The sequence below is a fragment of the Centrocercus urophasianus genome, unplaced genomic scaffold, assembly GCF_019232065.1.
Source record: "Centrocercus urophasianus isolate 14NV4802_14NV808 unplaced genomic scaffold, USGS_Curo_1.0 seq_16, whole genome shotgun sequence".
NCBI lineage: Eukaryota > Metazoa > Chordata > Aves > Galliformes > Phasianidae > Centrocercus > Centrocercus urophasianus.
Window position 1 is genome coordinate 17810980 of NW_024884711.1, and position 24417 is coordinate 17835396.

General features: G+C 40.5%; 1 protein-coding gene across 2 annotated transcripts in view; it reads left to right on the plus strand.

Annotated features, from left to right (window-relative positions):
* RAPGEF5 (Rap guanine nucleotide exchange factor 5) overlaps positions 1-23389 on the plus strand; it is a 116978-nt gene extending 93589 nt beyond the window's left edge. For both annotated transcript variants that reach the window (XM_042816627.1, XM_042816628.1), the window contains 7 exons: positions 848-1026; positions 4950-5040; positions 7235-7285; positions 8401-8488; positions 11571-11635; positions 17258-17312; positions 19861-23389. In XM_042816627.1, the coding sequence (XP_042672561.1) occupies positions 848-1026; positions 4950-5040; positions 7235-7285; positions 8401-8488; positions 11571-11635; positions 17258-17312; positions 19861-19979 (648 nt within the window). In that variant the 3' untranslated portion in view covers positions 19980-23389. The remainder of the gene's footprint in view (positions 1-847; positions 1027-4949; positions 5041-7234; positions 7286-8400; positions 8489-11570; positions 11636-17257; positions 17313-19860) is intronic.
* The last annotated feature ends 1028 nt before the right edge of the window (positions 23390-24417 follow it).

Here is a 24417-nt window from a genome sequence, read left to right on the forward strand (position 1 = left end):
CATGTTGTCTATGCAAGTTGAACTTTGCATTCAACATTATTCCAGTAAATATGGAACTCCACAAATAGGTATCCTTGATATGGCTATAATCGCAACAGCATACACTATTTCAGAAACTTCAGATGTTCATAATACTGCTCTGGTTTGGCTTCAGTGGGATAAAAAAATATCAGACAGGATATAGAAAGGGGCATAATTGCCCACTTCTGTGTCCATTGGATTATTTCAACAACTTTGATAGGTTCTGGTGTGGGCTGCTGAGTAAAACACACAGCTCACACTGCAAAATGTCACTTGAAAATATCACTTACTGAAAAGTGTGATGGCTTTTTGAGAAAACAACACGGAAATTCTCTTACCTCCCATCAGATTTTCTTGATCTTTCATTTCATGTTCTTTTATTCAGGTTAGACACAAAAACTAGAGCTAGTCAAGACTTTTTGCACAGAAGGCAAGAGCAGCTCTTCCGTTCATGAAAACTCAGTCATTTTTAGAAAGAAACTGGAATGGAAAGCTTTCAGATTCTGCAGTGCTCTGATAGGGTTGCTTTTTCACACTAGAGTAGGAGTGATGAAATACAGAGACAGATTGGTATAACCACATGTGGAACCGCAAGAAATCTCGCAAGAAATCTCACAAGGAATCTTGCAGGACTTTCAGTCTATCTACGTACTGAAATACATCTCTAGAGTTTGCTAAACCAGATTTGAAACCTGAATCAATTGTGATTGGCCCGTGAACAATAAAAAATAGCCAATTGCTACTAAATCTTGTTTCAAAACCAGTATTTTAAATAATTTATACTTCATTTATATTTAAACTGTATTTCTTTGTTCATGTCTTCCAGCAAGAGCTGATATACTTCACATTCAGCAGACAGGGCAGTGCTGAAAACACTGAGAATCTCAGTCTTCTACTTCAAAGATGCAACGAAGTCCAGCTTTGGGTTGCCACCGAGATTCTTCTCTGCACTCAGCTCTGCAAACGTGTACAGCTAGTCAAAAAGTTCATCAAGATTGCTGCCCAGTAAGTTTCTAAAATTACAATACAAATCCTTGAGTAAGTGTGCCTTACATAAATATTTATTGGGAAAGAAGAGTTAGGTGCAAGAGCAAAGACAAAAAGCAGTTTACTGTGTAGTAAACATACATAAGTAAAAATAGCCCATTACAATAACAGCACACACTTGCTGAAACTAAATGTGGAATATACAGTGTACAATTCTTTTCCAGCAGTTCAGTTAACATATTTGCAGTATCAAATGGAAAATCCCTGATGCTGCAGAAATACCTCCTTCATATTAGGGATAGTTCTTTGCAGAGATAACCTGAGGGCCTCCAATATAAAGCAGCACTGTTATTCGCCAAAGACTATAAGAAAAACAGAACATTCTGTTTTAAACCTGAAAGGTCTAACTGGAGGGGAAAATGGCTGCAGTAATATGTTGCCCCATACAATCTTGTCTGGAGTACTCTCTAATTTGTTGGAGCAGGACAGTTCCTCACTAATCAGATTTGACCATCTATTCTTGCACTATTAGTAAGTAGTACTGGCATTTATTTTGTGCCTTGGAACAGCGTACATATGTATACTGTACACAGAGAGCTTTTTTCTCTGAAATCACTTTTATTTTGGTAACCAAGGGAGTGGAGCAGTTTAAATATGTGCAGCCATTCTCCTTGCCTCTTTCTCCTCTTGCTGGTCTTTTGCAATATTTGAATATGCATATTCATGGAAAATGTATAATTTGTTCCCCTCATCGACTGGATTGATTTAATTTGCAAGGCAGTTACATACAAAAGCATGTTGTCTGCTGAAGCAGTGCCTTTGGCAAAATTAATTCTCCTAATCTAATCTTTTGTAACTCATAAATGTGATCTGATTTAGCTTGCAAGTTCTATGGTATATGGTAATATGTTCATTTTCTGCCTTATCAATGGCCATGTTTGGTCCAATTACATCAAAAGTGAATGGTTCTGTCCCACATGAATGTAGATGTATTTGTCTCCAGACTAGAATGTTGCCCTGTCTCAATTAATTCCATGTCTGTGAAGTGAATAGTCCAAGTTGTGGAAACTAAATACAGTTGTCAGTAAATGATAGACAGGCTCTCCCAGTGCATTGGAGAAGCACCCCATCACCCAGCATGTTTCCAAGTGAAAATATGATTGTATCTCATAAATTCTGGAAGAGTTGAACGGGAAACGGGTAAGGTGCAGGGATAGTGTTCCAAGCAGAGACATGATCCAAGCAGCCCTGCTGTTTTGTTTATGATGAAGGGAGGGAGGCAGGGAGCTCTGAGCTGCTCTGGCTGCTTCCTGCTCCCTCAGAATCAGCAAGGAGTTTCTCTCTGATTTCCACTTTGTCAGCAAAATAACAGAACTAAGATCTTACGGTGTGTTTGTGTGTGCTTCATTATTGAGGGAACTCCACCTGCAGAAGATGGGAGGCTTTTACACAAGTATGTCAGTACTTAAGGAGAGAAAGTTATTGACACACAGATGTCTATTCTTCTGTTGATGAGTTAGTCTAAAATGGAAAACAAGTGATTTGAGAGAGAAAATAAGTTAGCATTGCTAGAAATGAGCATCTAGAAGAGTCAGAGAAGCAAGTCAGCATGGTGTTAGAATAAATGGATTGTAACAGATGCCTTCATGTTGCTCAAGGGGTGGCTGAGGAGTGGTCCTTGAGAGCAGCTCGGCAGAGAAGGACCTGGGGGTCCTGATGGACGAGAGACTGAACATGAGCCAGCAGTGCGCTCTGGCAGCTCGAAAGGCAAATGGGATCCTGGGCTCCATCAGGAGAGGGGTGGTCAGCAGGGACAGGGAGGTGATTGTCCCTCTCTACTCGGCTCTTGTGAGGCCCCATCTGGAGTACTGTGTCCAGGTGTGGAGCCCTCAGTACAAGAAAGACATTGAGATTTTGGAAAGGGTCCAGAGGAGGGCGACTAAGATGATCAGGGGGGCTGGAGCACCTCCCCTATGAGGACAGGCTGAGGGAGTTGGGCTTGTTCAGCCTGGAGAAGAGAAGGCTGCGGGGTGACCTCATTGCAGCCTATCAATACCTGAAGGGAACCTACACCCAGGAGGGGAGTAAACTCTTCAAAAGGGCTGACAACAGCAGGACTAGGGGAAATGGATCCAAGTTGAAGGAGGGAAGATTTAGGTTGGATGTTAGGGGGAAGTTCTATACAAGGAGAGTGGTTAGGCCCTGGAACGGGCTGCCCAGGGAGGTTGTGGATGCCCCGTCCTTGGATGTGTTTAAGGCCAGGTTGGACGGGGTCCTGGGCAACCTGATCTGAATGTGTATGTTTGGTGGCCCTGCTAGGCAGGGGGGTTGGAACTACATGATCCTTGAGGTCCCTTCCAACCCGGGTGATTCTGTGATTCTGTGATTCTGTGACTGAAATACATACCTTCTCTCTGCAGTTGCTTGAAAGAATTGGATCCTCCAATAGGAGTTTATCCAGGTTGTGTTGGACTCCTTTCTTGCTTCACAGAGGATTACCTCTGAGAGCTGCCTGACTTTAATGATAAAAGAACTCGAACAACAGAGTCAGGATTAATTTTAAGATAACTGAAATTAAGTGAAAGGCGCCATCTAAAAGTGGTATGCAGTGATGAGTGTGAGCTTTATGCAGACTTGTAACAAGTGCTGGAGAGTTTTCAGTTTAAAGCATTGGCACATACTTTTCCCTGATGATTAATCCCATTGATGACAGTGGATTCGCTCATACTTAAAATCATCTTAGGATTCTGTCTTTCTCATACTGACAAAATTATACATCTGTTTGTTGTAGTCTTCAGGAATCTATAGAAGTGGAACCTTCTTTGGGCTCTTTATTTCGGGATATATATAAAGAGACAAGGGGTCTTTATTTTGGGATTTCATATTCTCTAATTGATTAGAAATAAGCAGGGACTGACTGTATGTAGAGAAATGTCAAAGAATAGAGGTATCAAGTGAATTCTGTAGAGACCAGTACTAGAACTAGTGCAAACTACAACTAATTTATAGGGATATGTAAAAAGAACATTAATCAGATTTTCAGACAATAAAAATGATGAGGGATTGTAAATGCATTGGAGGATAAAAAAAAAAAAAAAAAGAATGATCTAAGGAGTCTAGTGGCATGTGCAAACAACAGTGGGATAAGATTTAATTTAGATAGATGCAAAGTAATTCAGCTAGGGAATTCTAATACCGAGCTGAAGAAATAAATGCATGATTGTAAAGAACAGTACTGTGACAAAGGTCTTTGGGTGATAATAGATGACAAATTAAAGACAAGGACAAAGTGTGATTCTGTTCCAAGTAGATATATTTTATGTTTATTTTATACTCACACAGGAGAAAGATGTAAGAACTTAGAGGGAAAGCAGTAATTGTGCTCCTCCTTCCTTCCCCACTGTCTCATTACTTCTCCTTGGTAAGAAAGAGAGAGGGAAGAGAAGTTAAAATGAAATACAAAGAATTCAATGAAGGATAATAGCAGTATGAAGAAATAGATTGCAATCCATGGCCACAAGGAGAAATTGAAGGAACCAGTGATGTACAATTTGCAGAAGAAATGAAAAAGGGGATAAAAATATTTATAATACAAGAGAATAGAGGTCAAGGATTTATTCTGTATGGTAAAGGACAGCAGAGAGTAACTTGAACACTGAAAAAGGAAAATTACTTCCGACAGCAAAGGAAGAAAAATAACCTGCCAACTACAGGCTTGATGAAAGATGGAACACTTGCTAAAAACTTCTTTGAGACCACATCACCTAGACTGCAGGTGGCCATGGTAGGATGTTTAATGAGTTCATTACGTGGAAGATGATTGTATGTTAGTGCTGAGAGCTGAAATTGGACTCAGTAACCTAGGATACCTGTGCTTTCCATTTATCTCTTATTCCGAGGACAAAAAATCAGAATACAACATTCATATTTTTATTCCACAGCTGTAAAGCCCAAAGAAATCTGAATTCATTTTTTGCCATTGTTATGGGTCTCAACACTGCGTCTGTCAGCCGGCTGTCTCAGACCTGGGAGGTAAGATGCATCTTTGTATTTTTTAGATTCTGTCAACACCAATTCTCACGTATGTTGTGTACTGGTGAATTACCTTTACTTCCTAATTATTTGTTTTTTCATGCTGAAATCAAACGGAGAACAAATGTCAGTAGAGAAACTTTACTGTGACCTGAAGCCTTAGATACGTACCTATTCAAATAAATGTGTCCTTCCAGAGCTTTTGAATAAGAGCAAAGCAAGGAGTTCTCAGCCTTTTAGAAAAAGTCAGGTACATTATCCTAGCATTGTAAGTATATGTCAGAAAAGAACATCTTATAAGTTTGGTTCTAAACAAGGCATTTCATTTATAAAATGAAAAACAAAACTTTTTAACTTCTCCTTGATTAAATCCCTCACAGTTGCCATGAATTTACATACTGGAGAACAGAGATTGACTGTTAAAGAAGCTATCAGTTGCCAGTCAGAGCATGTTTAGAGGAGGGTGCCACTGAGACTTGTGTTTATATTGTCCCTTGTTTGTTTGTTATTCCATCTCAGTAGATTACTGAGTAGTAGTTATCTGCAAGTTTACTGTATTTGCTGGTGAACCTAAAACTGAGGAAGGAGTAATTTGATGTTATATGGGGAGAAACATCATCCCTTGCCGCTGCCCTAGCACCACAAGCAGGCAGGATTCAACAAATGTGAACCTATAACACAGAGTGACAAAGAATGGAATCTTTGGAGATGCTTTTGAGTACCAGTGGCTATTGAAGGGTTACACAGCTATCTAACACATGAAATCATGCATATGTAAATGGCACTGCATATGCCAGTGACTTTGCCATGCAGAGAAATGAGGACAATGACTGTTACTTTGGGGTTGAGTTTGCAGGGACTCAGTCAAAGCTACCTTTAAATAACAGATAAAACAAACAATATAGGGAAAAAACACATACATTATGGAATCCCCTTGTGTCTTTTGATTCTAAAACACTTTGCCCCACTCTATGTGTTATCTTCATCCCTTTTATGTGGACTGTAGTGGAAGACTGTAAGAGACTAAGTATTGATGGCAACAGTGTGTGATTCTCTTGCCCATACAACAGGGAACTCTCCTGCATGGTGAGACCCCTCTGAGGATCATGTGCCTCTGGCAAACTTCTCTAGAAAGAACAAACTGTGTTGTTTGTCTGAACAAGGAGTGTCTCTGCACATGTATCTCTGTAAATATGTCAAGTTCCTGTGTGTAAAATATTTATGAAGTCACAGGCATTTTTCAAAAAAACTTCTCTGCACTGCAAATTTCAAAAGCAGAAGGTTATTTGCATTAGTAATGTGACTTCTAGAAAGTAGAGCAATGTTTATAAATTAATTATAATTACTTACACATGTAAATGAAGCCACCTAAATTTAAGCAACCATTTACACACTAAATTATGTTGGTTCTGCACTTGAATTCTTAAACAAGCAGTGCGCTCCCAAGCATATTCTACATTTTTTTCTACAGTATGCAGTATTTTAATGACCCTAACTTTCACTGATTAAAGATATTAAAAATGTGCAATTGCAAATCCATATCCAGTTATTTTAGCATTTTAATCATATCACACATCCACTTAATCTTAATTGTTCTGAATTTCTGTTCTCTGATAGTATCATTGTGGCTCTCAGGGTCTAAGTACACGAGGGAGACAGGATTTGTAGTAAGGAGGATAACTTCTACTGAACTATCCAGTACAGCTGGAAAGAAAATACAAGTTCCCACAAACCCTTCTGAAATACCAACAGCAAAATTCATATTAAGGAAAAATTGCTTTGACTATAATGACGTAAATCCATTAAAGCATCTTAGAGATACTGGCAGTAGATGCTTATGGAATAGAGTAGGCGTTAGCATACAAAGGATGAAGGAAGAAGCTATTTGTGCTTAGGCTCTCATGGAATCCTTCCGTGTCAGATTAGAATGAGATATCAGAGATGAGGTACTCATTTTTTACAAAAGTTCTCTGACACCAGCATGGGAGGTAAATAAAACGGCTGTTAATGTGCTGTTTTTGTAAAAGAACACATAGGTGTGGAGGCTGCAGGATGTAGTGCAGCTCTGGTATCTTGCCAGCAGGCACTTCACAGATCAGTTCTGTAGAAAAAAAAATCAGCATTTTTCTTTTTTTGTTTGTTTTTATTTTTAACCAACTCTACTTATTTTTTTTCTCTGCATTCCCCACTTCAGAAAATTCCTGGAAAGTTCAAGAAACTTTTCACAGAACTGGAAAGCTTGACAGTAAGTACAGCATTGGCAGCAAAACAGAGTTGCTCGTCTTTACCTACCACCTTTCTTTCTAATTTATGTCGAGCCTGCCTGTCACTGGAGCTAGAACCTGGTTGTGTCAGATCAGAGATTTGCTGTAGACCATGCAGCCCTCCAGAGCTCAGAGGTGGTCTTGAAAAAACAAAAAAGAAACAGGCTGTGCTCCTGACAGCTGGAAGAAGGGCACAGTGAGGCGAATGTGTCACCCGTTCACCAGTATCATCAGTTTGAAAACTGTTCTATTGCTCTGCTGTTTAATCATCCTCTATCTGAGGAAACGTGCTGCAGATCTCAGACAAGGAGGACAGCTGACGTTCAAAAAAAATAAAAATAAAAATAAAATAAAAAGTAAGAACCTAAGGGTCTTTGTTCTCCATTATCAAAGCTGAGTAAACAAGTGTTTCCTCTGGCTGTCAGGGAGCTGGGTGAGATCGCTGCCTAGTGCAGGGAGCATGAAATCCAGCCTTTAACCATTGTCATGCTGCTGCACTATGAGTTCTTTATTAATTAATGTGTTTTCAAGATTGTCTGTAAGCTGGTGTACAAAATTACTTGTTTAGAGAGGAAATTGAGATGAGTTTTTGAATTGCACAATGCCACTGAATCATGCTCTCTTATTTTCTTTGAAAATGTTTGTTTCACTGATCTGAGAATAGGTGTTTCTGTTTGGTGGTTGTTTTGCTTTTGTGAGGGAGGGTGAGTGGAGGTGTGGGTATTGTTTGCAAGAGGAAATTTATCAGCAATATGCTCTAGGGGTACATTTTGTGCTAGAAAGTAAGCTGAAGGAATTTAGCTAATAGAAAATCATGGGGAAATTACAGAGTTGTTGAGGTGTATCAGTTCTGCAACTTACTCCAGTTTTAGAACTGCTTCATCTAGAGGAGCATAATTACTTTTGTTCTTCTCATTGTTTACATTTCCTTTTCAGTTTAGTAAGCCATTCAGTTTGAAAACCTTTATCTACCTCATTTCCTGAAGAAGCATTCTTATATCTAAGTTGTGTTCGGATCATAAGCCGATAATGGATTTAGAATTGCTCTTTTTATAGCCTATTGATTTTTCTCTCTATTACCCAAATGGTATTGTAGGACCCTTCGCTGAATCATAAAGCTTACAGAGATGCATTCAAGAAAATGAAATCTCCGAAGATTCCCTTCATGCCCTTACTTCTGAAAGGTAATGTTAAAGCTTGTCTGCTCTTCTTTGTCATGTGAGTGCAAAATTTGCAAAAATTTGTGGAGGTTAGTTAAAATACTCATAAGGAGATTATTCTTTCACATGGAGTTTAGGTAAATATGTGGCAGATACAGTGAAATCCACAAGAAAACATTCTGTCTAGATAATAATAAACACAGCTGCTTTTCAAGTCAGGAGGAAAGTAGGAATTTTCGCAGCTTTTTCCTGGGCAGAGCCATGCCCCACTGCTTCACCAGGGTAGAGCAAGCTGATGTTACTCATTTTGTAAAGCTGAGCGAATGGGATGCACCCATCTGTCCTCCTGCAGGCTGAAAGGCGTGACAGAGCTACTTGCTAGCAGTGACTTGGGCAGCGAGCTCAGTAGCAGGTATCTCGGTTATTCCATTATCTCAATGTCATTAATTATTAATCACCTTGTCTAGAACGTGACAAATTCATTTGATTATTCCTGTGTTCTGAAAGTGTTCTCCTTAGGCTGTTTGTGCTAGCCTGCTACTGCTGCAAGTTTAACACGTTTGGAGACAGTTTTCCAAATAAGCTGGTGACAGTTTGGTAGCCACAAGATGCTTCTCTTGGCAGGCTTCAAAGGCATTTGCATTCATTCAGCTGGATATAATTACCAAGGCTTCAAAGGAAGGCAAACCTAAACAAGTAACTTGTAACAATGATGTTTGCACTGCTCTGCTAAGAGGGATGTAAAAGCATGCACCTAAGAAGCATTCATGCAGTGCAATCTCATGCCTCTAAAGTGTGCTGGATAGCAGAGACATTGCAGAATAACACAGCAAGCTTCTTCAGTATGGTGATCCAGAAGGAAATGTTGCCAAGGCTGGCGATTCCCAATGTGTTGCACAGCACGTATGATGTAGGAGGAAATTCTTTACTCAGAGGGGGGTGAGGCACTGGCATAAGCTGCCCATAGAAGCTGTGGATGCCCCATCCCTGGAGCTGTTCGGGACCAGGTTGGGTATGGCCCTGGGCTGAGCTGGTGGGTAGCAGCCCTGCCCGTGGTTGAGAGTTGGAAGTAGATGATCCTTAAGGTCCCTTCCAACCCAAGCTGTTCTATGACTTCATTCTACATCAAGCATGTTTATATTAAAATTATTTGCACTATGATGTTAGCACAGAAATCATTAATGAATCAACAAAGTCCTATATTTTATATTTTAGCACAAGAGGAACAAAAGTAGTTTCAAGTAAATGAAATAAGAACCTTGCTCTGATTATAAGAAATAACTTCAGAGTGTCCCTTTAAAGTTAATTAAATTTAAATGTGAAGTGCAGACACAGCATTAGAAAGTCAGGCAAATTTTTCAAATATGCAATAAATGCTGTGTTATATCCGTACAACCTAGCTCAGATGCAATTTTCTGCTCCATTGAATTTATCTAGACTCTTGTTGTTGGCCACAAAGCAAATTTCTGTTTCTTCCACCCTCAGAGATATTCACTGCAGTCATAGACTTTAAAAGCTGTCTGGAAATTTTTGCTTCCAGTAGAAGTTCTTCATCAGAAGTGACATTTTTTATCTGCACTGATACAGGGACAAGCAGTGCCTGGCTGCCTGCAGTAGAGTCTTGAAGCCTTGTCCTTTCCCTGTCCCTTTCCCTGGAGAAGGTGCAGTTGGTCCTGTGCCCTTCTTCCCCTTGATGCTCAGAAGCAGGAGGTGGTGGAGGCATGCCCAGTGTGTCCCCATGCTCAACCCACTTACTCAGGCGTGCCGGAGCAGATCCCAGCTTTTCAACATCCCTCAGGCAGAGCTCTGCCTTATGAGTCCCAGCCCTGGGTTTCCAGGCTAGTATTAAGCCATTAACATTTCCATTCTAAGCAATTACAAAATCCCCCTCAGGCACAGAGCTAATCTTTAAAACAAAAGGAAATAAATCAGGTTGGCTGTTTTGAGGTAGGATGAGAGAGATGATAAAGCAGCCCACAGTGTCAGCTGCAGGTTCCGAGATCTAAAATCCCCCAAATCTAGGGGACCAAATTGATGTGAGAGGAAGCCCAGAGATATCCTGAGATGTGCAGTTACACAGCTGTCCTGGGGGCTGGCACGTCAGCAGGGAGAGCTGTGGCTTTTACTGAGGAATGGTGTCAATGCCATCTTGTTAGAACAGTGCTCTCTCATGCCAGTCCTCGCAGGCATGTGCACATCCATGCGGTGCGTGGCCAAAGTGGGAGATGAGGGGTATGTGGTTGTGCTGCTTTGTGTCATCCAGAGGATGCACTGCTAAAGTCTGCCTGTGAGCTCAGTATCTCACGTTCCAGACAGGTCTTGCTTTGTGTCTTGGCATGGACTAGAAAAACAGAGAAAATGACCTCCAGTTCCAGTTTTAATCATAATCTTAGCAGTGCTTCTTTTGCCTGATTTCTTTTATTATTATTTTTCCCCTTCCGCTCATTACAGTGTGTTCAGTTCCCTTCCTGGAGCTAAATATAGACCTTTGCTGTTTCCTCTCACTGACCTTTTTTTGTCTTTGCAAATCCTCCCCAGCAATGCTGTGTAAGGCTGTTTTGATTCCCTAAGGTTTCCCTGGACATAATGCTTACCTCACGCAAGGCTTTGAACTCCAATTTGGTGGCTCTCACTTAGTCTCACCGGTGTCCCTGAGGGTACTTCAGGCAGTCGCAATGGAGAAGGAGAAAGAAGGTGTCAGAACTGCCCCCAAGCCTCGTGTTGTGCCCCTTGTGGAGCTCACAGCACAGGGGCTCAGTCCCAGCCTGGCCACAGTCCCAGGCTGGATCTAGGCTGCAAGCATGTGGAGCAGGTGTGCCAAGCTGGGTATCTCTCTTACACCCAGTCATTCTCTGCACCACATGCACTTCATAGGTAATTCAGATTCAGTAAGAATCTGCTCTGACTTGAAAATCCTCTCGTTTTATGTCTATGTAGTGCATATCGTTATGCTAAGCTTTTTTCACCTTTTGTAAGCTATTTTGATAATCATTAATGGGATGTTTTCCTCTTGTTTTCTTTTAGTTGCTGTTTAGAAATATCATTTCTTTGTACAGAACAACAAAGTCCTGCAAAATAATTATTTTCCCTTAATTTTTTTTTTCAGATGTAACATTCATTCATGAAGGAAATAAAACATTTCTGGATAACCTTGTTAATTTTGAAAAGCTGGTAAGCTTTGTTTTATCATTTCTGTTTTTCACAGAAATTCCTATTCTCTTCTTTCCTTTCCCCTCCTTATATGACTAAAAAGGGTTTCTTCTGAGTAAATCAGGAGGAAGTAAACAGAGGTTAACTTTGCTTCAAAGAGCAAACAGGATAAAGCAGCTGACAGTTGAACTCTCCCCTGCCCCTTCCTCTGCTCCTCTTCTCACTCATTCCTCTCCACTTCTCTGTAAAATGGTTAAACCAGAGTTACCCAGAATCAGTGCTGTACAATCGCCTCAGTTTATTACCAGGGGAATCTGTTCCTTTGCACCATCTTGTACATTTTTTCTCTTCAGTTACATTCTCCAGTTTTCTCTGATTTCTGTCGTCTCAAGGCACTAAAGAAAAGGTATCTCTAGTTTAACCACTCACGACTGAAGTAGAATTTATGATCTAGGTTAGATGATGAATAAATGAATGTCTAAAGTGTAACTCAAACTGAATGTACACACCACTATACTAACTCTCGTGTAGAATGCCACTTAATATCTTTGGGCTCTTCTAGCAGTCATGATGTCACCTCTATGCTATGATGATTCCCAATGAATGTTTGATTTGTCTAATTTGCACTAAATCTTTGCTGATAACGTTTTTGTAGTGCTCAAAGCCATAGCTTGTATATTTGAACTGTGCTGGCAGGGAGAAATTTTGGTTTTGTTGGGCTGATGTACTTGATCAAGAAACCAAAATGTTCTTTCTGATTTCTCTGGATGTGCCATGAGACTCTGAGTCCAGATGGCTGTTGCTGGGGAGTTGTTTTTGACTATTTTCTCCTTGTGTTTACACTTATTTGAGAATGATCGTGCAAACTGGGAGTTATTCATGAACCAGATGTTGAGCTTTTTTTTTCCACATCCCATCATAATGTACATTGCCCTTCAACTTATAAGCAGATGTGGACTTTGACTTTTGAACCTGAGACCATCTTTTTGTGTTTTCTGTTTGATTTCTGCACCTTATCTTGTTGCAGAATTGGAGAACACTGATTTGCATTTAATGAAAGGTTTTCTTGTCCCAAGTCCATTAACTGTTTGACCTTTAGGTGTTTGCATAAAACTCATTAGCATGTTCTTCTTCATTGCCTCTTGGAAGTTCATCCAATTAACATGTAAATTAAACTAGCCCTTGATGCACAGTAATTGTTATTAAAATCCCCCCACTGGCCCATATATTAATTCAGTGAATACGAAAGATCTGATTCTTTTTTGAGTCTTAGCCAGACCTTGTTTGTTTGTTGTTTAATCATGTATACATTTAATATGTGCTGGGCTTGCTTGGTAAGATTTCCTATCCTTGCTGTCACCATTGTATCTCCAGAGGTGGTGGGATCTTTACTAATTGACTTCAGTGAGCCAGGATTTCACCATTTCCATGCAAAAAGATAAATGGGCATTTTAAATGGGGGAGAGCCTCTGTGATGCATATGGGGTGAGTGTTGCTGACACTGATGTTTCCTCTGAATTGTTAGTCAGATCACACCCTGAGGAACCTGCTGTCTCACAGCTGCCTGTATCCATACCAATGCAAGCAACTGAAGTGAAGGCTTAGAAGACATTACACATTATGGGTGTAACTGTAATTCAGATAGTATATGTATCCTGGTGGTTCACTTGTTAAGTTCTATGGGCATGAGGTTACTTAACAAGATACATTACACATCTCCATGTATATGCCCATGTTTTTTTCCAATTTGTAAGGGTTTTGTCCCAAGGAAATCTTCCTGGGTGTTTTACATTATACTGAGCTCTTTCTGGCCTCTGAGAAAAATAAGGATTGACATTGGCTCCTGCTTAGTTTGGATCAAGCCACTGAACCTCACCTGCAAATTTACTGTTGCAGAAAAAGAAGAAAAGAATTGTTCTACCATAGCAGATTACTGCTTTGGGGAAGAAACTTACTCACTGTCACAAACGCGTAGAGTTTCTACTTAGGAATTTTAAAGCGAGGATGGTTTATTATGTCTTCATTTGAGTAGGTATTTTTGAAATATTTCAGACCTGCGTTAAACACCTGACCAGAAGGAAGATGTTTGTCTGAACTATTGTTTTTTTCTCCCAATAATATCAGTTGGCTTAATAAAATATATACTCTTTTACTGCAATCCCTGCTTGTTTTATATTCTTAGACCATCATGGCCACAATAATCCTACCGTGACTGAACTTGATTTGACATGACATGATTGCAGTGAGGACAAAGTTAATTCAAAATATAAAGAAGAGAATTTGCAAAGAGAAGAAAAAGAGATGATCTTTTGTCTCTGGAATGTTATGCAGTAATAGCAAAAGTTGAAGGGATTGCAGGGGTTTATTTAACTCCTTGCTGGTTAAACTCTAGTTTACAATAGATCGATATTTAGTTTCATACCCTCTTCCTATACTAAATCTGAAGGAATAAATGAAAAGACGGTCTTTTACTGTTTCATCTCAAGATATTTCCATTATTGAGCTGCTTCAGTGAAATGTAGCTTCATTTTTTTTTTCAGTGGGTAGCCATCACCCATATCTTAACAATGGCATGTCTTAGCCACACTCCAGCAAACTCTAATACAGGTCAGTGGCCATTACTGGTTTAGATAATGACATCTTACATAGTACCTTCAGTACTGAGCTGAAGATTTTCTTCATCATAAAATCTTTCTGAAGATTTTATTCACACCCCAAATATCTGTGCAACTCCCAAGCCTGTTCTTTTCTGCTTTCATCAATTGAAGAAGTGCTAATCATCTCAAGGTAGATGGTAGGCTGAAAACCACAAGAAAGGTGTTGTTTATCACACTAATGGTGTGCAAGCATTTGTTTAAACAGTCAGGAAATATTAGTTGAATATGTGGATTTTTTGTATTACAGTTGCATCCCAGAGAGCTGGTAACGGACAGACAGTATAATTAGACTAATAAAGAAGGGAGATTTGGGATTCTGCTTTAGGAGAGTGTTACACAGATAGATTCTTTGCTGCCAGACCATCACATCCAGAGGCTGTCTTGAGATGGACCCCACAGTGACCACCAAAAGTGAAACAGCAAAGAATGACAGTTTGTGAGATAATGGGATCTCTTACTTCTAAAAGCAAAATTCAAAGGGTAGCAGCTGGAAAATGTTATAGCAGCAGTATCAGTAAAAGTTATAGCTCTCCCAGTACTCACACTATTGACAGTGAAGTCTAGGACATCACAATGGAACATCACTATAATCAGTGCAAGGGCATCAGCACAATAGCTACCTATGATTGCAGGGAAGAATGAAGCACAAGAGATAGGGAAAAAAAAGAGAAAAAAAAAAAAAGAAAAAAACAACCTTTGATTCATTGATAGAAGGAATATGAAGAAGATTCCAAGAAAGATGTGCTGTTTTTCTTGAGATAAGCTCTCTCCTTTGGAGAGGGCCTGTAGCTGCTACTCTATGGGTGGTAAGAGTTGAGCTGTTCTGTGTCATTCTGATCTTAAAGATAATCTGCTGAAGACAACTAATTCATTCCACCTTTGCTTATTTTTGAGGGAGATGTGAGAAGAGCACAAGCAGTTCATATGAGCTGTTACATTATCACTGCTAGCTGCAATTTGTTTAAATTAAACCTTTTTATTTCCTCTGCGTTGTCTTTGTTTTAGCTGGGACTGGATTGTTTTCTTCAGTGTCTGGTACGATGCTGTTTTTTGGGTCTAGGAGAAAAAGCTGATAACACTTTCGATGTTATAGTTGCTGCTAAACAGTGTTGTACAGAGACAAGGCCATCTGCAGCAAAGGGTCCAAGGACTAGGGGGGAAAGGAATTAGGACAGCTGTCTTAAGCTGGCTGGAGGGATATTCCATACCATATGGTGTTATGCAAAAGGAGTTCTGAAGGGAATAAGAGTTCGTCTTGCTCTCTTCTGCTGCCTGGGGGGCTAACTGGGCATCAATCGAGGGGTGGTGAGCAATTGCTTGTGCATCACTTGCTATATACTTTCGTATATATATATATATTATATAATCATAACTATTATCTTTTTCCTTTTCCCTTAGTAAGTAGTTTTATCTCAACCGATGAGTTCTACTTTTTTTTTTCTTCTGATTTTCTCCCTCTTCCTATTGGGAAGGGGGGGAGTGAGTGAATGACAGTGTGATCCTGAGCCACTTACTGGGTTAAACAACAGCATGCATAATCTAAGGGAACATCCAAAACTTACTGTACCTCAGAAGAACAGAAAAATAAAACTATGTCAGATGAATGCTTCATCAAAGCAAATAACGTATCATTAGTTATGTCTTGTTAGAACAATAGAAATGGACAGACATTTGTAACTCAGAGGAGAAGTATTTGCAGATGTATGTTGTGAAGTACCAAAGAGAAATCTCCTATGTAGCATCAAGTTTCGCTACCTCTACTATTGTTTCAGTGAATATTCAAGGCAGGTCTCTCTCTCATCTCCTCCCCCACCGTATCTGTGGCATTACTATATGGCAGTTGCAGTGGTCTTCCAGATCAATAATGATTCTGTTAACAGTGATCCATAGATGGCTTTCATTATTCTACCGCAGGGGAATGTGAGCATCAGTAGCTGCTGAAACCACGTACATTGTTACCACAGTAAACTGGGAGAAGCTGACAACTAAGAACAAATCTTCAAGATCTTCCTTATTTATATTTGCATTGGAAAGAAGCATCAAAGATCAAGTTTAGGGATTTTTTTTTAATTCCAGCATCAATTGTGGGTGAATTCTTGAGGCAAATCTTGAATAACCATGGAAAGCCATAATTAATGCTTTGATAAGACCTGAAGTCAGATTTTTTTCTAGTGGTAGTCTGAATTTACATTCAATTTTTCCAAGGCTTTGTTTTCTCAGAACTTCAAAATCTTTCCTCTATGGTTGGAAAGCCCAGCAAAATGAAAAGTACATCCTTCTTAGAGCCACAAGGAAAAGACTGGTTCATCATTTCTTCTGCAATGCAGCGTGCTGTTCCAATTACCTAGGACTGTCTTTTGTTCCATGTTCTGCAGGTAGTCATCTTGTGAGTGTAGAAAGTACCTAGTGTTTTGCTGTGTTTATACTTCGACCTATCAAAATGGGACAAAATTCTCTGTTTTGGACAAGAGGGTTATGTATCCCTGTTAGCTGATATCCTGATACTGGGACCTGATTGTAGTAGGCAGCATGCAGATGTACAAAGAGGGGTTATCTGTGCCACAAAAGGCTTACAGCCTGGTTAGAAAACTTGTGGAGACAGGAGAGATTGTAGACTACTGGAAACCCTGGATAATGAACAAGAAGCATGAGATGGATCAGAAGCATCCAGCCAACATGCAAGACTTTCCTCCTGTAGGCTTTCAGTTTAATAGAAGTCGCAGGAACAAAAATAAGTAATTGTATGGCTGTTTTTCATTACTGCTTTCCATGGGCTCTGAGGGAGTTGTTCTCATTTAATCTGTGCAATATCAATAAGGACCTGTTCTCCCACTGCCCTCATTTTCTACTTTACTACAGTTGATTTTTTTTAATTATTTTTATTTTTTTGCTTTACAGTGTAAGCCAGGGAGTTTTTTTCAGAATTTTCTAATGACAGAATCCCTCTCAGACTTTTACACTGATGTTTTATGTCTTGTCTTTGCAGCACATGATTGCAGATACTGTTCGATCATTGAGACATTGCAGGAACAACCAGTTTGGTGAGTAGCCAGAATTTGTTACTTGTTTTGCCTTTTTACAGCCTTAACGCTGGTTGTTGGCTATTGAATTACCTCAGTATTTTCCATGAATCTATGAGGTGTCCTGGCTTCCAGATGCTGAAAGATGTTACTCATTGCCATGGCTTTTCACTTGGTTTCCACCATCAGTGTTTGTTTGGTTTTTTTAATGAACATTTCATGCAGTGGCTGAAGTCTTGAAGACGCTGAGATCCTCTGGGTTTCATTGACTAGGTGGAAAGGAGTTGGCTGTGTTTGTGCACCTGACAGGGAAAATCTGCAAGTTGAGCTCTGCTTGTTTTGGATACTGGAGAACTTATGCAGAAAAGGCTTCTCTTTTCCACTTTCCACCCTGTTAGAAACCAGAGAATCTGACCCTAAGGACCCATGCCAGAAGACCCTAGCTTGCTTTGTTCTTTGCTAACAGAGCGAAAACCTTGTTTTTCTCCTCTTCAGCATTTCTCATTCTCTGCGGAGAGGTTAAACGCAGGAAGGGGACAAACACAGCACTGCTTGAGGAAGTGGTTATCATTTCTAAGCCAGAAATACTAAACATGTAATGACAAAAACTAAGGCCACTAAAAACTCTTTTTCCAAAGAGCTTCAGAACTTTGCTGTAGCCTGAATGCAGGATTTTAGTGGTTGGAGAAAAAGAACTTGAATCTTTTTTTTTAGCTGTATTTTCAGCAGCTGTCAGCACAAAGCACAGACCCTGACAAAAAGAATATTAAAAATTTGTAGTATTAATAATGTATCATGGAGAATGATAGCTACTATTAAGAGTTCTGCTGAACACTTTGTTCTACAAAATTACCGTACGTATGCACAATCTTTATTAAACAAAGGTGGCTTACCATTATGGTTTTTGTGTTATTTAGATATATATTAAGAGAAAGAATGGGAAAGGGAGAAGGGCATACCTTTTCTGTTTTTATTCTGTTAAACCAGGTGCTGAAGGAAATAGTGATTAATCCAAACTGTACCTCTGTAAGTCAGAATGTCTCTTATTTGCCATTATAAAGTTATAGCATTGATTGCTTTAATGATGCAGGGTTTTTCTGCAGCTTCTCTGCAAATCTTTTGTTTGTTTGTTTGTTTTTTAAGTGGTTTTGTAAACACCACAACATAAATCTGAGGTTAATACCCAAGATTTATCATGTAATCTGGTAGTTTGAAGTGCATGATTGTTATTTTATTTTACTGCAGACATGATTTATTGTGAAGCTGGCATTTAGGAAGCAGCTTTTACAGATATCTCTGCAGGCATTTTATTTTTTGCTATATTCGTTTAGGCATGAAATGAATTCACTGAATATTTATTGAGACTTTATGGACAGTTTCCCTTTCTAGTGGGCATATTTTGCTCTCAGGATTGTGAATCTTTCTACTGCATCAACTCCCAGATTGGCCCAAGAGTGGCAGGCATCTTACTGTAGGAAAAAAAAAAAATCAAACAAAAGCAAGCAAAGCACATTATGATTGCTTATGAACTGTATCAAGTGCATTAAGCATGCAGGCCAAAGTGTTTCTGGATAAGAAGCTGATTAGGTTCCAAGCAAGACTGAAATGCCTTTTTAATGGAAATAAGATTTTATTTTTACATACTAAATCCTGAAAACAAATAATTGTGTTTCCAAAATCAAGCAAAGCAGCCTGAACAAATAACATAGTTCAAGCTTTTGTAATTTCAGGTGTTAATGAGAAATACAAATGTTCCTTCGTGTCTGCAGCACAGCTGCTGCGAGCCTATTCCCCGAGAACAGAAAGGTCACCAATGTGTCCTGACACAGATTTATCACATGCTCATGTTGTCTCCCACATTTCTGAAGTCAGAGTGTTGCTTGGCTATAGCTCCTGAAAATAGCTGCCCAGGAGCACCATTAGCAGCTGTATGTGGAAGCTGCTGCTTTGACATCCAGTGTTACTTACACTGCCTCAAATGGTGCTCATTAGAGTTAAGGAGGATGGTCGGTTCCTGGAAAGCTGTTGGTGTAGCTGGAGAGCATGGGAAAAAGGATGATAATGAAACAAAAGAGAGGGAGGGAGTGTGTGGGTTAAGCTGATTGGTTCTGGGAGTCTTGAGCGTTTTCTTCTTTAATTGATGGTAATACTATTAATGGACTAGAGCAGAGCTCTTCAACCTTTGGCAGCCTGTCAGCAGTCGGCAGCAGAGGGCAATGTATCCCATCATTTCGTTTGCCTGGCTCAGTGGGTCTCAGCAGTGGATGTAGCTCTTCCTGCTCCGTTTCTGCTGGTCACCAGCACTGCTGGAAGGTATCACAGGCAGAGAGTTCCCCAGGCTAGTGCTGGGCACAACAACTGTAGCAGAAGGTATCTGCTATTCAAGCCACCCTTCAAGTGTGAGTTGTACAGCCAACTCCTCTTGCCTTTCAAGCACCCATAAAAGAACAGCTGTCTTCTGAGCCACTGTGGTGGCACGCTGGGGGCTTGGAGGTGCTATAGTGGCTCACAGAAATGAAAAACAGGCAAGGGTCGGCTTTCTGACCCATTCTCTTTCTCTGTTTTGTAGGCAGTGAAGTTCCTTCAAAAGAACATCATGAACTGAAGCCATACATCCACCACCTGCACGTCATCGACAACCAGCAAGCTCTCTTCGAGCTTTCTCACAGGATAGAGCCGCGAGCGTGAGCGTGCACAGCTTCGTATACCTTGTAACTGCAGCACTTTGAATTAAGTGAATGTTTATGCTAAGCATGTTGCTTCCCTATATGAGAACAGTTTACTGAGTTTTATCAGTAGCTCACACAACATGCACAGGAAAATCAGGCAGAGCAAGCAAAGGAGCTGCTCGCAGAGCTGCAGGGCAAGCTTGGTGCCATCCCCACTTGTCGCCAAACGGAGCAGCATTCTTTGAGCTCAGGAGCTTGGTTTCTGTGAAAATACTGTTTGGTCCAGTGTAGCTTTCAGTGCAGATTCTGCCAGTATTAGAAAGAAAGGAAGCGTCGTGTCACAGCAGCAAAACATTTCCACAAGCAACATACAGCAAGGGGATTCTCAGTTCACCACAGTACGTACCTTGCTAATTCAAGGTTGCCAAAAATACTGTGCAATCCATGCAGCTCCCCTGAGTCCACCGGAGCAGCTTGTTTGAGATAAGTACAGACAACCAGGAATGGAAACACAAAAAGGCAGTGCACCAGGTGAAACTCAAGAGCCTGTCATGATCTGGAGGCCAGAACTAAAGAGTTGATATTGTTCTGGCCCCTCAAGCATCTGCGTTGTAGGATACGCTATCAGAGCCAATCCACTTCTGTTGCAGTTCCTGGACACAATTGTTTGTACACCAAAAATGCATTCATTTCTTCCTTTTCAGTTATCTCAGATTTAGTATCAGCTCCTGTAAACAATGTGTAATAAACTGTCATAGCAGGAGCTTTTTTTATCAGCTTGGATTACAGCCTCTTTTATATCTATTCCAAGGCAATGCCTAGGCTCGCCACATTCCTAACTAATCTTCTGGAAATATTCTACTTCAGCAGGCAAAATGTCACCTCACTTGCACACACTTCCAGTTTCTAAAGAGCAGCTGGGTACCCCTTACAGGATACTAGGGAATCACCTGCATAAGCAGCAGGCTCTCAGTATTAGGGTCCTTATCGATTTCATGTAGCTAAAAGTAGTTCTGAGCACATACTGAGATGGCATTTCTAATGTCCTATCTATGACTGACCTAAGCCGAAACACCACTATCACCACAGCTCTGTTTTTCAGTATGAAGAAGTTACCCCAAAATAATCTGGTGTATGCCACAGGCAATAGGCAGCGTGCTACTCTGGCACTGGTTTGTACACAGACTTGTAGTAACAGTCCCTTTGCAAAGCAGGGAGTTGGATGCATTGCACTGCTTTGCCTTTCACTATTGCATGTGTTCCACACGAGGAAGACTTCCAAGAAGATGCTGCTTTACTGAAATGTGGGTCTACTGAAGTAGCACGCTCTTCATCGTAGTTTTATCTCTGGTTTAAAGGGATTAAAGAACAGCTTTAACAGGTAGTCTGTGGGGGAATCTGTAGAATGCATTCAGTTTTCCCATCTGTGAAATATTGTATAGATCTATTGTAAAGGAAACAGATGTTTCAGAAATGTATTTGCTTGTACTTTGTTATTATCAAATCCTATATGATTTTTTGTTTTTAGAAAAAAAAATCTTCTTTTTACCCAGTGAAAAGAACAAAAGAAATAAACTCTTGCTGGCCATGGAGTAAAAATTTGCTATGTTCTTCTGTAGATGTGACTGCAGATACTGTAAATAACTCTTTTGTGCAAACAGACCAAAACTGTTCAGATGAGGACACTAGCTGCACTGGGCTCCTTTTGCAGTGTAAGAACACAAACCATGGGTTGTGTTTGCTTCTTGTTTTGTTGCAATTCTTCCTCTGGCTACAGCACTCCCTGAATCCCCACCCTGATGTATTACTTGCTTTGTTTGCTGGTTTTTGAGCTCCCCCTTGTGAAAACTCATTATGTGGCATTATTTTTAAGAGCTTGGACCTGACTGCATGCACTAGCTCATACAGTACTCTACTCCACAAATTGCTTTATTGAAACAGGTGGAAGAGGGAGCATAAGAAAGTACCATGGTTCACTGCATTCAGCTCTGTGATAGCTGCGGTGGTTACTGCTGATGAAGCAGAAGAGTGCCAGAGGTAAATGAAGGAAATTAAAGAAGAGGGGAAGAAAAAAAAAAGATGACTGCTCAGGCATTGATTGGAAGGTGCGCTGAAGCCAACCTGAAGGCACCTCACTGGCTGAAGTAAGTGGCTGGGTAATGCTGCACCACTGGGCTATAGGCCAGGTTGGGTATTGGCTTTCTGCACACTGCAACTCTACACTGAATTGGGATGCTGTCAGCCCAACAAACTGGCAGAAAACCAGTTTGAAGTCACACAGCCTGCACTAAGCACATTATCTGTGTTACGGCTATCTGGGCTATTTAAAACTTGATGAACTAATTTTCATAGTGGCCTTTCTTATTTGAATATGATGTTGTGGTCTGAAGGCCCAACTTTGGTGCATCAATCTCACATTGAAAAGATGGATCTTCTGACTGTTACCTTAAAAGAAAGGCAAATAACCTAAATCTAGAGATCATCTGTAGCAAACAGAGTCCTCCTTCAGCAACTGAAGTATCGCAGAGCTGAGCTGCAGTCAGGCAGGCACTTTGAAGGGTGGTTGGCGAATGAGGAGTAAACCCTGTGAATGAGATGGGGGCCCCACAGTCTCTGCCAGGGCCCAGCACAGGTAATACTGTGAGTTTTAAGTCATTCTTCCCTCTCCAATAACACATTTGTGTTACGTGGATAAAATTCAGGAATGTTCTGAGACACTTGTGGTTAGGTACTCGGCCTGTTTGCATCAGTAGCTAGGAGGAATAATTAGACAAAACAAAGGAAAAAGCTTCCATGACACATTTAATTCTAGCCCCATCTGAGACAGAAGTTAACTCCATTTGCATGACACTGGTTTAAAAAAAAAAGGAAAAAAAAAAAAAAGGAGGGTATTGGAAACAATAAGATGTGGCTGTAAACTGATACAGAAAGATGTAAATAGTAAACATTTTAGCAGAGTAATATTTATTTGCATAGCCTATTTATTGTCATTGTGTTACACCGTTAAGAAGTACTGGGATGAAGTCAGTGGGCTGGGGAAGAACACCTGCTTGTTACGTTCTCTCTGAGTGCCATAATGCTGTCAGCTTGCATTAAGAGTAATAAAATAGAAAATCCCAAACCATGGTGTTTACCTAACTTCTCAGGGACTACAGCTAGTAGTTATCCACCGCTATGAGACTCGGTATGTATGAAATAATCTGATTTAGCAGAATCAACGTCGCCAATGTTTTCCTTTTCATCTTACATGCTTGTCTGCCTCTGTACATATTAATTGTATTGTGTATTTATGAGAGCTAGTAAGCAATAATTTATATGTCAAAATGGCCAAGCAATACAAGGTTAAAACTTGTAAAAGCAACTGTTACGTTTATCTTGCATTTTCCAGTGTTTTTTAATATTGCTTTTCAAAATATAAAGACTAATGAAGCTGGGCTCTGTGCCTTCCTGCCTCTCACTCACCCTTATTGTTTGTCACTGATGTATTTCATACTCACACTTTCCGTCATGCAATCCTGAAACCCCTCATGGCATTTGCAAGGGGAATGCAGCATATATCAGGAGCCTGGTCCCACTCAAATCACTGCTCCAATGGGTGGGACTTGCTAATGCTGATACATTCTAGGTAGTTTCAGAAGCAGATGATGTTAATGGGGTCTCAGCTGTGCCTTATCATCACTGCACTGAAAAGGGCCTGGAGCTACTGTGAGAAGTCCCTGTGGGAGAAGGAGGAGTAAACCTGTCTTCCAGTCCCCCAGAGTCTGCTTATCAGCACTCGATTCTCTTAGTGAGGACAGGAAATGCTTTCCCCTTGCTTCAGCTGTCCTTGCTGGTGCTGCTGCGTTTTCCCCTGTCTTCTCTCAGCTGTCTGCAGCAGGAAGGATGAATTTTAACTGGAATAATTAAGACAGTGCAAGCTCAGAATGTTGACACAGCTCTATAATGTCTAATGATACTTTATGGCCAGACATCCTTTTCCAGGCCCAGCTGTGCTGAAGACTTTGTGCTCCCAGCTGTTGATCGCAGTCCCTCCCATGAGATCATTTCTCCCTTCGAATCACCTCAGGAGGCCTAGGGAGTATTTCCTAACCTCAGTTAGGAGTTACTTCAAGCCCTGTGTAGCTGCACGCGAACAGGTAACTTTGCACAAAAGGGCTCTTCTTCCACCCCATTGGAACCATGGAAACGTGTAGGGCTGAGGATGGGTGCTTACAGCTGTGGGAAGGCACAAGGAAGTGAGTGGGGAATTTGCTGGGGCACTGCACAGCCCTCTGTGCAAAGCAGGGCTGACTTCCACGAGGCAATTGCTCTGTCCTATGCAGAAGTGATTCCCTCCTCTCCATATAAGAGAGAGCTGAGCCTGAGAAAATCCTCCTCGATATTTGCTGTTCCATATCTCAGCAATTTTTCCTGCCACACTGGGCACATGCCCTGGGTCATGCCCTCTTCTGCCACGG